Source organism: Aquarana catesbeiana, linkage group LG03, assembly GCF_042186555.1.
Source record: "Aquarana catesbeiana isolate 2022-GZ linkage group LG03, ASM4218655v1, whole genome shotgun sequence".
Taxonomy (NCBI): domain Eukaryota; kingdom Metazoa; phylum Chordata; class Amphibia; order Anura; family Ranidae; genus Aquarana; species Aquarana catesbeiana.
The window spans coordinates 568,638,933-568,654,523 of NC_133326.1; the positions used below are offsets into that span (position 1 = coordinate 568,638,933).

Sequence of the window (15,591 nt, forward strand, 5' to 3'; positions counted from 1 at the left end):
TTATACTGTTAACTATAAGCACAGACAAAAACCTTTTTGGGCTGTCAAGTGAAACCGTTTATTTTATGAAAACCAGTATCAATAATTTGATACGCAGTGCTTTAACATATTAATGGTATAGTCCACTTTTTAAAAAATAAAAGGTAGTCAATGCATTAACATTGATTTCATGGTCAATGTGCCTTTAGTACTTTTGCAATGAGGCCTGCAGAGCATTGCACTTGTGATCAGTGCGTCATGAGAGCAATGCACAGGGTATTGTAACGTATTTCCCCCAACCTCAATTCCATATGGAGGAACAAACCTAACTTGAGAAAATGCAGCACAACCACAGAGTGGAGAGTAGGGGAAGGGGTCCCCAGTATGCTCTGTATAGTCCCTCTGCTGCAGTGGTAGTTGGGACTTATAGAAAATTCCATTCAGCATTCCTGGAACTTGATAATGTGGCTGTGAGGGTGGAGTCATGCAACATTTTTAAAGAATCACAGGATTTCCCTGGATGATGCACCCAGTAATGCAGGTAAAGGGGACAGTTGGGGTATAACATGAAACATTGTGGCATACCTCATCCCCAAAACCCAAACTATGAATATAGCATAAAACATGGTTAACATGGGCTTGACATTTAAATTTTTATGCTTTGTATTAATTATGTTTATGTGTGTATTATAATTAAGTTTTATTTAATTATGTGTCTTTTATTCTGCTTCCCCAGTTACTCGCTGCTCCATGCCTCCAGGAAAGCGTTCAGCAATGTGAAAGTCAGTATAAACAACCAGTGGACTCCACCCAGCCTAAACGCCTCTATGCCCATCGTGGACCCAAACTCGGTGAGGCTAATCTGTTAGTAGCAGAGCAAAATCAGGAATGGAAAAGATGTATTATAACTTGACACCAATATTATGTTTTGCAGAGTGCATAGAGCATATACAAGTCCTAGGCCTTGGAAGAGATTGCACTGTTCTGTTCCCACCACCGATATAACTTTAATTGAGGCAGTTTAGGTGGTCGTCAATTAATGTGCCAGTATTTTTTTGGATTGTAGGAAGAACTTGGAACAACTTTGCAATATATGCACGTTTTTATATGTCTTTAAAAACATTGTAATTATCTGTTGATCCTGACAAAAAGCCAGTGAGCCCCAACTTCTTGTATTAAGTTGACAGTGCCAACATAGGAGAACTGGGCATGGATGCCAACATTGCTTGGAACTTCAGTTCAGCAGAGGCAGTATTGTTACTATAGGAAGTTAAAAGCCTACTGCATTTTTGTTGGGGGTTTAAAGAGTAAAAAAATAGGGTAAATGCTTATATATAACGTTGGCCCTCACACTGGATAATCTGTAAATTGTACAGATCTGACACCCCAAACTGACTATTTAGGCTGCTTAAAATGGTTCTAAAGGTGGCATGAAGGTAAAAAACCTTCAATATGCAGCCCCCCAATAAGTGCATGAGTCTCTGCCTCCTCATTGGCTTAGACAGCAGTCATAGCCAGTGAGGAGGGAGCGGGGGGGCTGGGCCAAGCCCCATTCTGTGTGCCTCATGGACACACAGAGCAGGGCTCAGGAATGCTCAGTAATTCGAGTGCCCCCCAAGCAAGCAGCTTACTATGGGGGCACTCGAATAAGTGGAGGAGTCAGGAGTGTCGGCGGGGGAACCTGAGAAGAAGAGTATCGAGCAGTTCGGTGCAAAACCATTGCACAAAGCAGGTAAGTATAAGATGTTTGCTATTTAACCACTTCAGCTCCGGAAGAATTTACCCCCTTCCTGACCGGTCCATTTTTTGCGATATAGCACTGCGTCACTTTAACTGACAATTGCCCGGTCGTGTGACGCTGTACCCATAAACAAAAAAAAAGCCAACAATTTTGAAAAAACACTTTTTGCTATAATAAATATCCCAAAATTTAAATAAAAAAAAAAAAAATTCTTCCTCAGTTTAGGCTGATATATATTCTTTTACATATTTTTGGTAAAAAAAAATCACAATAAGCGTATATTGATTGGTTTTGCAAAAGTTATAGCGTCTACAAAATCGGGGATAGATTTATGGCTTTTTTTATTATTTATTTTTTTACTAGTAATGGCGGCGATCTGTGATTTAATTTTTTTTTTGGGGGACTGCGACATTGCGGTGGACAGATCAGACACTTTTGATACTTTTTTGGGACAATCGACAATTGTACAACGATCAGAGCTAAAAATAGCCACTGATTACTGTATAAATGTCACTGCCAGGGAAGGGGTTAACACTTCTCTGTCAAGAGGATCAAAGGGTTAAATGTGTTCCCTCAGCGTGTTCTAACTGTAGGGGGGATGGGACTGCCTGGGGGAGGAGACCGTTCCTATATACTAGGAACACACGATCTGTCTCCTCTCCCCTGCCAGAACGTGGATTTGTGTGTTTACACACATATCCCTGTTCTGGCTCTATCAGGAGTGATCACGGGTGCCCGGCGGACATTGCGGCTGCCGGGCATGCGCGTTGGCTTCTCCAGTGACGCGTACCCCTTAAAACAGGTGCCTTACCGCTACGGCGATTTGTGCAGGGGCGCCAATCTGCCGTTGTCAAACGGCAGCGCGCGGTCGGCAAGTGGTAAAAACATTTTTTAAAGGGTAACTCTACTTTTGTGGGGGGAAAAAATTAGCAAATAAAATATATATATATATATATATATATATATATATATATATATATATATATATATATATATATATATATTGAATGTTATGAATCGTTCCCTTTCCTTTTCAATCTGCAGTGCTGTCATTTTCTGTAAAATGCAATGCAATATGGCTACCTGGAGATGTTCTGTACACAGAACGCCCCCCCCCCCGAAACATAATTTCCTGCTTGTGTGATTGGCTCACTGATTTTCCCAGGAGTCTGCACTGAGATAGTCGGTCAGATTTCCGGCAACCCTGCAACAATGTAATTTTTGATGAGATACTCACAGTTAAGGATGAGCTCCGGCGTGTTCGCACACTCCACGTGCAGAGCCGGCACGGCGCTACGCTAATCACAGGCAGTGAGACATTTTCCGATCTCTGCAGCTGCACATCGGGAAATGTCTCACTGCCTGTGATTAGCGCAGCGCCGTGCCAACTTCCTGGCGGGCTCTGCACGTGGAGTGTGCGAACACGCCGGAGCTCATCCTTACTCACAATAGGTAATCATGTCTAAAGGGATGCAGACCCTGCAGTTTTCCTCATTAGAGCCCTTCAAGTGCAGCAGCTGATTTCTAATTATGAAACCACTCCCATTAGATACACTTTTTCCACCTGAACACAGAGAAACACACAGGGATTTCTTCAGAATAACAAAAGGTAGGAATCTGCAACAAAGTTTGGTAAAATCCCCGCAATCTACATAGATCACCCAGAGGGGAATGTTTTTTTTCTTAACAAAAGTGGGGTTGCTCTTTAAAGTCATATTAGAAGGTTATAGTGGAAGTCCTCCCTAACACTTAAATTCTCCCCTGCAATCATTAACTGCTTGCCGACCGCCGGCCGTCATTTGACTGCCAGGCGGCGCAGCTCTCGTGGCAGGCGGGCGTCATATGACGTCCTCGCTTTCCTAGGCCACCAGGGAGCGCGCGCGTGCCGTGTCACTAGGCACCCGGTGCCCGGCGGCCGCGATGTCCGCCGGGCACCCGCGATTACCGGTAAAACAGCAGGACCGTGGATCTGTGTGTGTAAACACACAGATCCACGGTCCTGTCGGAGGAGAGGAGACCGATGGTGTGTTCCCAGTACAGAGGAACACCGATCGGTTTCCTCCCCTAGTGAGTCCCCGCCCCCTACAGTTAGAATCACTCCCTAACAACACAGTTAACCCCTCGATCACCACCTAGTGTTAACCCCTTCCCTGCCTGTCACATTTATACAGTAATCAATGCATTTTTATAGCACGGATCGCTGTATAAATGTGAATGGTCCCAAATATGTGTCAAGTGTCCGATGTGTCCGCCGCAATATCGCAGTCACGATAAAAATCACAGATCGCCGCCATTACTAGTAAAAAAATAAAAATGTTATAAATCTATCCCCTATTTTGTAGACGCTATAACTTTTGCGCAAACCAATCTATATACACTTATTGCGATTTTTTTTTTTTTTTTTTTTTTTTTTTTTTTTTTTTTTACCAAAAATATGTACAAGAATACATTTCGGCCTAAACTGAGAAAAAATTTGTTTTAAAGAAAAAAAAATTGGATATTTATTATCGCAAAAGGTAAAAATTATTGTGTTTTTTTTAAAAACTTGTCACTCTTCTTTTGTTTATAGCGCAAAAAATAAAAACCGCAGAGGTGATCAAATACCACTAAAAGAAAGCTCTATTTGTGGGGAAAAAATGATAACAATTTCATTGGGGTACAGTGTTGTATGACCGCGCAATTGTCATTCAAAGTGCGACAGCGCTGAAAGCTGAAAAATGGCTTGGGCAGGAAGGGGGCGAAAATGCACTGTATTGAGGTGGATAATGTGAGCTAAGTTCAGCCTTATGCCTCAAAATATAAAAATCCCAGTTTTTCTACCTTTATTTTGCAGTATCCAGTGCCGTCACATGACTTCAATTCTACTTTCTTTTGGGTCTAAGGGCCAGTTCACACCAGATGCAGTTCCATGCGCTTTTTTTCTGCACAAAATGCATGCACAGTGTTTTCCATGTATTCCAATGGCTCTAGTTCACACCATGCAGTCAGTTTCTGCACCGGAAATTGACTGCATTGTGTGAACTAGAGCCATTGGAATACATGGAAAACACTGTGCATGCATTTTGTGCAGAAAAAATGCGCATGGAACTGCATCTGGTGTGAACTGGCCCTAAAAGCAGGCAGTGGGTGTGGTTACTGAAAGCTAGTGACATCACTTCCGACGAGGGACACTCTTCCTGTGTAGCCAGTGGGCGTATACAGGATGGGAGGAGCTGATCAGGTTCCTGCCCAGTGTTCTCTCATCAGTAAGGATGCATTGTACATCTTAATTCATGAGAAACTGAAGAATTAGAAAAAGACCCATCCACACAGGACACAGGGGGGCTGGGAGGTGCCGTGCACATATACAGTAGAGTTATGCAGGGCTTTAAATGAAGATTAAAATTTAAGTTTAAATATATCACCACAAGATGGCGTAGTTGATACAGATTGGCACACTTATACCCATGTCCTAAATATATTGCAAAATTAATTCAAAAGAAGGAAACTTGGACTTTAGAGGCACATCTGTAGCGTCGAAATAAAAAATGAACTTTTATTAATCTTTAAAATTCCCATTATTGACATGACATGTTGAAAACAAAACGTGGTGTTTGGTCTAACTGACGCTCACACCACCTAACACAACCAACTATTACCACAGTGGAACAGATCGATCAATAATGATTCAAAATGAGATGATGTCAAATTGATGGAGCAACTGGTTTGTGGTAGACGTAGTGAAGAAAACTCTACATGTTACGCGTCCGTAGGCCCTTTTCACATGTGCGGATCTGTATTAAGACATCCGCTTGCTCAGCAGGGATCAACGGAGCAATGGACCGCCTGTCCATTTTCATCCGATCCGCCAGACGGATGGAAAATAGGGACTCCATGCGCCTGGATTTTGCGGGGCGGATCGGTGTCAGCAGACATGTCACCACTGACATGCGTCGCTCCATAGAGATGTATGGAGCGACCATTCGGGTCCGCCTGAAAAAACTGGCAGGTGGATCTGAATGGCCCGCACGTGTGAAAGGGCCCTTAAGTGCTTCTTCAGGAGCTTGCAGTGGTGCATAGTATACAAAACAATATACGCAGGCAAACCTGGCGGGATTATCCACCAATCGGCGGTTTCTTATGCCTTAAGCAATATAGAGCTGAAAGGGTCCTTATAACTTGTGTGGGATAGGGGTAATAACCATATCCTCAACAGTCAAACTAGGGAACTTTGAACCAGGCACTAGTACCATACACATGGACAGGGGAAGTCCAATATGGCTATTCCTATGTAAAGTCCACTTTAAGTGTAGGGGGCCAGTAGAGCTCCAACAGTGTTAAGGCCAAAGCCAGTAAGTGTAACGAAGACCCACCCCCCCAGACAGAGGGGTGGGGGGCAGCTGTCAGTGTAGCTGGAAGTGCTCTGGGGTCTCGGCTCAGTCTACAATGATCACTATACAGTAAAGGAACAGAACAGGCAACCACACTAAGGCTCAGTTTCCACTAGTATGACTTGTCATGTGACTTTGGACACAAAGTCGCATGACAAGTCACAGCCCATTTATTTCAATTGCACCCATTCACATCTATGCGACTTTGAAAATGTACCTGCACTACTTTGATGCGACTTTGATCTAGAGAGTGTAAAGTTGGATGAAAGCTGCTCTCAAAGTCGTACTCTAAATCGCGTGACTTTGGGGTCACGACAGTTGAAATGGGACTTGTCATGCGACTATGTGTTCAAAGTCGCATGACAAGTCACAGCCCATTGATTTTAATGGTAGCCATTCCCATCTATGCGACTTTGAAAATCAGGGACTTTGAAAAGGTACTTTTTTTTTTCCTTTCATATTTCTTTCCCTAATTCCTCCGCCGTTCACAGCAGCCGGGCGTGTGCCGCACCGTGGACAAAGTGCCATGCAGAAACAACCACGTGGTTCTACACTGTAGAAAATCTGCTGCGTGTTGCATTGTAATAAATCTTGCGGTTTCTAACAAACATAACATACTTCCACAGCTATCTATTTATCTATTTGACCATGATCTGAAAAGGGGGGCTTAAAGCCTAGTCTGGGATGAGGGGAGTAAGAGACTTTTAACATTAGACAAAATACGGTGAAGGGACAGGCAGCCGTCAGTCTCCAGGTGTCAGTTTATACCAGAAAATACAAAAAAAAAAAAAGTTACTACATATGGGCGACATTTCTTACAGTAAACTAACGCAATACAAGACAAAGATATTAGAGGTACACTGAAAATGCAGGAGGCACTTGGCCGAAAACCAAAAATGACAGTTTAAAAAAAAAAAAAAAAATTATATATATATATATATATATATATATATATATATATATATATATATATATATATATATATATATATATATATATATATTCTCTAAAATCCTGCTTGCTGCATTTTTGGTCCGTTAAAAAAACAAAAACGCACCTATCGACTGAAAAGAGAAAAAGGTGCCGATAATGACGCCAAAAATGTACACTCTTTTGCCGTGATTTTACTGTGCTTTATGGTTTTTCATAGGTCATGTGACTCAAAAAACGCATCAAAAACGTAACACTGGTGCGCTGTTGATGCGGTTTTTGAGTCACATGACCTATGAAAAGCCATAAGCACAGTAAAATCGTTGCAAAATGTGCATTTTTGGCGTCATTATCGGCAAAATGCAGACAACACTGTTTTCGGGCGATATATTTTGGCCGTCAAAATTTCGGTGCATCGCTAACAGATATTCAGAGAGATAAAACAAAGTTCATTTGTTGGACAGGCAGTTTTCAAATATTTTTATTACTGATCACCTTTTTCACTAAAAGTCTTTCTAACAAGTTTCTGTTTATTTTCATCAGACTTGGAATGGCAGTCACCTCTTCCCTGACTTTAATTCTGCTACCATCTTCCTGGGCCTCCTGGACACCATTTTCCTCTTTTCCTATGCAGTGGTAAGTTTTTGTAGTCTCCAGCTACATTATTCATTTTTAATTGTAACTACAGACTTCGCTGTGTGAGTGCTAGCAAGTCCTTATGTTTTGATGTATATTTAGTAAAAATGGGCATTTAAAGTGAATACAATTATTGGTTCAGGTGTTTCCAGTAAAGAGAACTGTTAATGCTGCGGCATAGAAAGTCATTAAGCCTCGGTTCACACTGACAAGGAGATAGTTGCCATAACCCCGGTATCCACTTCTTCAGCGGGCGGTCCTCTTTCAGATAAAAGTGGTCTCTGCGGCAGATTCGGCGCAAGATCACTTTTATCGGGGGCGGGAAAGGGGCCACCCTCCCGCTGCGCTCCGGTGGTCTCCGCAGCTTACCGGAGCTGCCGGAGACAATCACATCCGCTCTCCTCACAGCCTGGCTGCCGAGTGACTGGAAGATGGTCCTCACTCGGCTCCATAGCATTGACTGGCGGACGTGACGTCAAACGTCACTTCCTGCCCATTGCTCTTAAAGGAGAAATTTTATTTTTTTTATTGCATTTTAGTGTAAATATGAGATCTGGGGTCTTGTGGACCCCAGATCTCATATTTTAAAGGTCCTGTCATGCTTTTTTTCTATTACAAGGGATGCTTATATTCCTTGTAATGGGAATAAAAGTGACCCAAATTTATTTATTTATTTAAAAAGGACAGTGTCAAAATAAAAATTAAAAAGTAAAATAAGAAAAAAATAAATTTAAAGCGCCCCGTCTCGACAAGCTTGCATGCAGAAGCAAACGCATACATGAGTAGTGCCCGCGTATGAAAACGGTGTTCAAACCATGTGAGGTATCGTACACATGATAGGATTTTCCGACAACAAATGTTGGATGTGAGCTTGTTGTCGGAAAGTCCGAACGTGTGTATGCTCCATAGAACATTTATTGGCGGAATTGTTTGAGAGCAGGTTTTCAAATTTTCCGACAACAAAACTTGTCGGAAATTCAGAGCGTGTGTACATAAGTCCGATGCACAAAAGTCCATGCATGCTTGGAATCAAGCAGAAGAGCCACACTGGCTATTGAACTTCATTTTTCTCTGCTCGTCGTACGTGTTGTACGTCACCGCGTTCTTGACGTTCGGAATTTCTGACAACATTTGTGTGACTGTGTGTATGCAAGACAAGTTTGAGCCAACATCCTTCGGAAAAAAATCCACGGTTTTGTTGTTGGAAAATCCTATCGTGTGTACAGGGCATTAGAGTGAGAGCAATAATTCTATAGCCCTGGGCCTCCTCTGTAACTCAAAACTGGTAACCTGTAGACATTTTTAAATGTCGCCTGTGGAGATTTTTAAGGGTAAAAGTTTGTCGCCATTCTACGATCGGGCGCAATTTTTGAAGTGTGACATGTTGGGTATCCATTTACTCGGCGTAACATTATTTTTTACAATATAAAAAAAAATTGGGCTAACTTTACTGTTGTCTTACTTTTTAATTCGAAAAAGTGTATTTTTTCAAAAAAAAAGTGCGCTTGTAAATACAGTGTGACAAAAAGTATTGCAACGACTGCCATTTTATTCTCTAGGGTGTTTGTTTTTTTGTTTTTTTTTTCTTGCAACAAATAAATTAACCCTAACCCTAAGGTGTTAGAAAAAAAAAAAAAAAAATATATATATATATATATATATATATATGTGTTTGGGGGTTCTAAGTAATTTTCTAGTAAAAAATACTATTTTTAACTTGTAAACAACAAATCTGTTGAAGTGACACTCCTGTGGAGGAGTTTCATTTTCTGAATGAATATGGCCATGTTTGGTGGGAGAAATGAAAATGCTCATACACAAATGATATTTCCTGGGTTGCTTTTAAATGAAACAAAATTTGTATCTACATTGAAATATGTTTTCTTTTGATAACAGGGTCTGTTTATCAGCGGGATTATAGGCGACCGGTTAAACATGCGTTATGTACTCACTTTTGGCATGTGTTCATCGGCTGTAACTGTGAGTACTGATGTTTCATGTAATCTTGTACTCCAGTATGAATTTTTATGTGTTCAATTCAAGCAACCTGTCGGATAAACTGGCAGTGCAGAGGTAATAATGTGTGCTATTGGGTGCATAATTTTTTGAATCAGCAATCTCTGACCAAAGAGCAAAGGATCCTTCATATCCCCCTAGTCAAGATAACAAATTTCTCTCTGCATGTGCACCTTTCTATAAAGTTGAAAATACTCCTTGAAGAAGATAGGCTGTGTCCTCAATGGCAGTCATTCTTGAAGGGGCGATTTGCCTTGGGCTGGTGTACATGGAGATATACATTTCCTTAAACTTTTTCCTGCAACCAAAGTGCCTTTTATCTTGCATTAGGGTGTTTGTGTAGCATCTGGTTATCACAGTTGATCCTCAGATCTGTAAATGCTGAACTTCAAGCAGATAGAATAAAGATACAAATTAAATAGCTCTGTAATCCATTCATTTGTGCGTTATAGCTGACTTACCCTGCAAAGCTCCCTCTCCAGTGCTGTGACATGCTTAACCACTCTGTCACCGGCGCTGACCTAGTCTCCCAGTCCTCTGCTGGGTACGGTATCTTCAGCCAGCTTGATTGCTGGGATGAATGAAGTTATGTCATCTAAGGCCAGCCGAATGTGCATTTAGAAAAAAAAAACATTGCTGATGGACAGGTAAAACATATTATGCTTTATTTTTTATTTGTTTTATTTTGCATAAAACTCTTGTCTGCCAGCAATATTTTTAAAGTAGGACTTTAGTTTTGCTTTAACCGCACAGTCAACTGTACAGCAGAGCTCAGATTGGCGGAGGGAGAGGCAGCACAAGGTGCCAGTCGGTTGTCCTGCAGCGCTCGTGTGTTTACAAGGGAGGTGCTGATTGAAGCGGTGTAACCGAATTGAGCTCCTCAGTGTGCTGCTGCTTCTTTCACTGTCCAGTCGGTCTGGGGAGAGATATGAGCTGTTACCAAAACTACAGCAGAGAACAATCAGGTCTCCTCTCCTGCCAGACAGGGCTGTGCAGTGTAGCAGAGCAATGTGAATCTCAGGACTGGTTGGAAAAATACAAATGCTTGGTTTGGCTTTAAATAACAAGTGACAAACCACAGTTTCTGGAGATCTGTCTTGGTGTGGAATTACTCTCAACAGTTGTGCCCCGTACACACTGTCGGATTTTCCGATGGAAAATGTCCGATCGGAGCGTGTTATCGGAAATTCCGACCGTGTGTGGGCTCCATCGGACATTTTCCCTCGGATTTTCCGACACACAAAGTTGGAGAGCAGGAGATAAAATTTTCCGACAACAAAATCCGTTGTCGGAAATTCCGATCGTGTGTACACAAATCCGATGGACAAAGTGCCACGCATGCTCAGAATAAATAAAGAGATGAAAGCTATTGGCCACTGCCCCGTTTATAGTCCCGACATACGTGTTTTACGTCACCGCGTTTAGAACGATCGGATTTTCCGACAACTTTGTGTGACCGTGTGTATGCAAGACAAGTTTGAGCCAACATCCGTCGGAAAAAATCCTAGGATTTTGTTGTCGGAATGTCCGAACAAAGCCCGACCGTGTGTACGCTCTATTAGCCTGGGGTTAACTGTTATCTTTGTGTATAGTTTGCCAAAGTTGTGTAAGCTTCAGATAAATAATTGCAAGACAGAGCACTTCTGACCTTGTTGACAGGACTGATTTCTGAAAAGTCAAGTTTTTTTCACAGCAAGCAGTCATTGCTTTCTATTTTCTCAGCAAAAAAAAGGAACTTTACATCTGGAATCTGACTGCCTGTTCTTAACAAGAAGTATAGATAGTTTAGTATTAATTTACTGAGGAGGAGTGGCCTCCAGTGGTCTTCTGCACAGTGCCTTAACCTCAAACCTTTTGAACACCTTTTGGGATTAAGTGGAATTCTGATGGTTAGCCACGTCTTCCCATCCCGTATCAGTGCCTCACAAATGTGCACAAATTCACACAGATCCTCCAAAATTGTATGGAAAGCCTTCCCAGGAGAGCAAAGGCTGCTTTAGCCACAAAAGGGTCTGTGGCCATCAAACTCATAAGTTTGATGGCCACAGACCCTTAGGAATATAGTGTATACCAGTTGCCAACAGGTACAATTGCAGCTACTGAGTTCATATAACCATTAATATTGGCAGATATTTGTTTTTGACTATAAGCTTTAAAAAAAATAACAGGTTTATGCTCACCCGCTCTGTGCAATAAAATTATACAGGGTGCCCCAAGCCTCCTCTTCTCGGGTCCCCTGTCGGCGCTTCTGGCTCTTCCTCTCGAGTGCCACTTCCTATGGGGGTACTGATGCGTGCTCGTTCCCAAGCTGTGTTGTCTGTGTGTATAGACATAGATATTGGGGCAAGCCCCCGGGCCCCCCACTCAGTCATCACTGGTTTGATTGACAGCGGCTCCAGCTGTCTCAGCAAAGCCTTTGAGAGCAGGAAGTGAGGGGAGAGATGCACTGCAGATGAGGACAGCGCTGAATCAAATGACTGGCTCATGTAAGTATAAGGGAGGGAGGGGGTACTATTTACCTAAACATTTTTTACCTTAAAGCGGGGGTCCACCTATCTATCGTTTTTTTTTGTTTTTTTTTTGGAGTTCATTCACAAACTTTTCTTCTCATGATTATCTACTCACATGTTCTGTGTAATAAGTCCGCCTGTGTCTGATTTCGTTGTAAAGAATAACTTATAAAATTCACTGAAGGCGGTTTCCATCTTCATTGTGGGCATTTGAAGCCCACAAGCATGTATTTCCTGGATGCGGTGAATGCTGAGCTCCCAGCATTCACCGAGATGTTGTGATGGCACTGTTGCACAATGCATGCTGGGAAGCCTGAGACTAGCTCCCAAGGGACTGTGGGAGGTCTGGGAGAGGCTAGAAACACGCCTACTCCCATGGGAGGAAAACCAGGAAGTGCTAAGAAGATTAGAAAAAAAAAAGGTAATTACGGCGATTTAAATTTTTTTACACAGCATCTCAGCATCTAGGCAAGGAAGAGAATGCATAGAGATAATGTTCAAAATTTGGGTGGAACCCCGCTTTAATGAAAGGAATGCATTAAGGTAAAATATGTTTAGGATTTATAACCAAACCCTAAACCCTAATGCAAACTTTTTAATACTAACTTTTTTGTAGAGCTTCAAACCTTAGCTGTCTACAGTTTTAGCAGAGGAGAAACTGAGATTTGTGGCTGTCATTCAGAGGTTGATCTCTGACTAGAGAGTATTCTGAGGCCTGACTTCAGCTCTTGTATATAGCAAACTTAGTTTTATTTTCTTTTAACAGCCTTCCTATATAGGGCCTCCATCCAATCCCAGGCCCCATAGCTATGGCTTTTGTAAGACCACTGCCTAACCTCTGTTCTTCTAAAGCTGTTATTGGCTTCCCTCACAATCCTGAATCTTCTATTCCTTGCAGATGTTTGTGTTCGGCACGCTCACAGAGTGGCTTCACTTCTATAACAAGGTCTTCTACTGCTCAATCTGGGTAATAAATGGCCTGCTTCAGTCTACAGGCTGGCCCTGTGTGGTCGCTGTTATGGGGAACTGGTTTGGAAAATCTGGGTATGTATGTTTCAGTTACTATTGAAGCTTATTACTTGGTTGAAACTAGTTTCAATAAAAGAGTTCACGCCTAAAGAAACTCAGACGGTATTTGGTCTTTTTCTTTTGTTCTTGTTTTTTAATTCTTAGGGTTCATCATCTGATAGTTTATATCATTTTAAATGATTTGTACAAAAAAAAAATATAGAGATAGATGGATCTATCTATCTATCTATCTATCTATCTATCTATCTATCTATCTATCTATCTATCTATAATTAATTTTTATTTATTTTTTTTGTTACATCCATGATTGTAAAGCATAATGGGGATTCTAAGAAAGCACCATCTGCTTGATTTTGGCTGCCTCTACGAGACCATTTATTAAACAGTTCTGTATCATGAGAATCGTGGTCTCCTGTTTTGAGTCAATGAAGTAGATTTTTTTTCCCCTCACTTCCTGTCAAACAAAATTGTTATCAGCAGGCCAGGAAGTAGGGGTAAATTTCTCCTTTGATAGCTGTTAAAACGCAACAGGAGTTTTAATCCTTCCCCACATGTTTCAAAACCAAAAACTACGATTTTAGCTTGGTATGCATTCCAAAGAAAGACTGTAGATGGACTGATGATTTTGGAAATCTCTATGAAAATTATTTATCAAACAAAGTAATTGAACAGCAAGTTAAAGGCTAGGTTCACCTTTGGGGGAAAAAAAAATCACATGTTTTTTCAGGGGAAAAAATTTCCATGTATTTTTATTTTTTTACAGGCGCATGCAATGTCAGGCTTCTGCAAACCCTTCCTCCAGCTCTCTGCCCATACTTCTGTACAGGCTGCCAGTTTGAGAGCTGAAACAAGATTCAATGGACTACAAATGTGCTGATTACTAAACTTGTAGTCTATTGAGAATGTCAAATCTGTCAGCAGAGCCCCGCACAGCCGTTTCATTTTTTTATGCATTCTGTCTTAACATTGTACAAAATGTTTACAGAGCGAATGAAATACAGTAAAACCTTGGTTTGAGAGCGTTTTGCAAGACAAGCAAAATTTTTAACAAAGTTTTGACTTGATAAACAAGCAATGTCTTGATATACGTAGCGTCATGTCACAACTAAGTATAAAAGAGAAGAGAGACGCCTCTACGTGTAGCAATATGGTTACATTTATTGAAGGTACAACATTTAGCAACTCACATGGCTGTTGATTAAAAGAGGCACATCTAAGTATGTAGGCATCCAGGGTAAAGCTGTCCACATAGACCATCCTCCACACCGCCAATCGACGTCATCCCTTCCACACTGCGCTCCACGAGGATAGTCTTTGAGGTCACGATTGCAGACTGACAGCGGTGAGAACCGGCAGTGCGGGGGATGGTCTATGTGGACATCTTTACCCCGAATGCCTGCATACTTAGATGTGCCTGTTTTAATCATCAACCATGTGAGTTGCTAAATGTTGCACCTTTATTAAATGTAACCATATTGCTACACTTAGAGGATCCTCGCTTCTTTTCTTTTATACCCTGTAGCTCCTGCTGGATTTTTCTTCTAATCCCCTTGTGGAGCTTCCATCACATTGCTATAATATTTTTGAGTGGACTATAAACTGAAAGATTTATGAATAAATGGTTGTGGAATGAATCATCTGAGTTTCCATTATTTCTTATGGGGAAATTTGCTTTGATATACACATGCTTTGGATTACAAGCATGTTTCCATAACAGATTATGCTTGCAATCCAAGGTTTTACTGTACAATACAATATATGGTACAAAAAAGAAAAAAGCAATCACACTTCTAATTAGGCATTCCAAGTAGACAGGAGATCAATGTGTGGGGTCCTTGGGGTAAGGGTGGGCATCCAAAGGTGTATGTGAGTATGTGGAGAACATAATTAATTAGTTGCATAAGACCATGTACAACATAGACTCCACTGTATTTGACCCGTGCCAGAGTCCCCAGAGCTTGGGTATTGCAGACGGGCCTACTAAGTTTTGAAGAGGAGAAAAAAAAAAAGGTGGGGTGGATACCTGGTTGGGAGGGGTGGAAAAAAATAGGGGTGGAAAAAGATTAGAAGGGGAGGGCATCCCGTCCTCCACCCTGGCCAGGACCGCGCCCGAGAATCCCCAACCACATTTGTTTGAGTAATGGATATAACTAATCTGTATGGTGCAGAGCATATTGCTGCAGCATAGGTGGCAGTTGAGATCTCGAGCAGCTGTGCCAATTTTAATTGTTACAGCCGCTGTGGAGAAAATTTACTCGTGCTCACTGTCACAGAGGGGGCGATTTGAGTGTGGAGGGAGGCATTTTTACCCTGTTTAAATGATGCATCCTAAATACAGGTGTGACATGGTGCAAAAGGTGAAGTTAGCCTTTACAGTGTG

At 41.6% G+C, this 15,591-nt stretch overlaps 1 protein-coding gene across 2 annotated transcripts in view; it reads left to right on the forward strand.

Annotated features, from left to right (window-relative positions):
* The window catches only part of SLC37A3 (solute carrier family 37 member 3), a gene marked incomplete in the record, with an annotated part of 69,358 nt that overhangs the window by 19,027 nt on the left and 34,740 nt on the right, over positions 1 to 15,591 (forward strand). For both annotated transcript variants that reach the window (XR_012242977.1, XM_073621855.1), the window contains 4 exon segments: positions 716 to 830; positions 7,564 to 7,656; positions 9,553 to 9,636; positions 13,081 to 13,226. Coding sequence is in view for 1 of the 2 variants with exons in the window: in XM_073621855.1 (XP_073477956.1) it covers positions 716 to 830; positions 7,564 to 7,656; positions 9,553 to 9,636; positions 13,081 to 13,226 (438 nt within the window).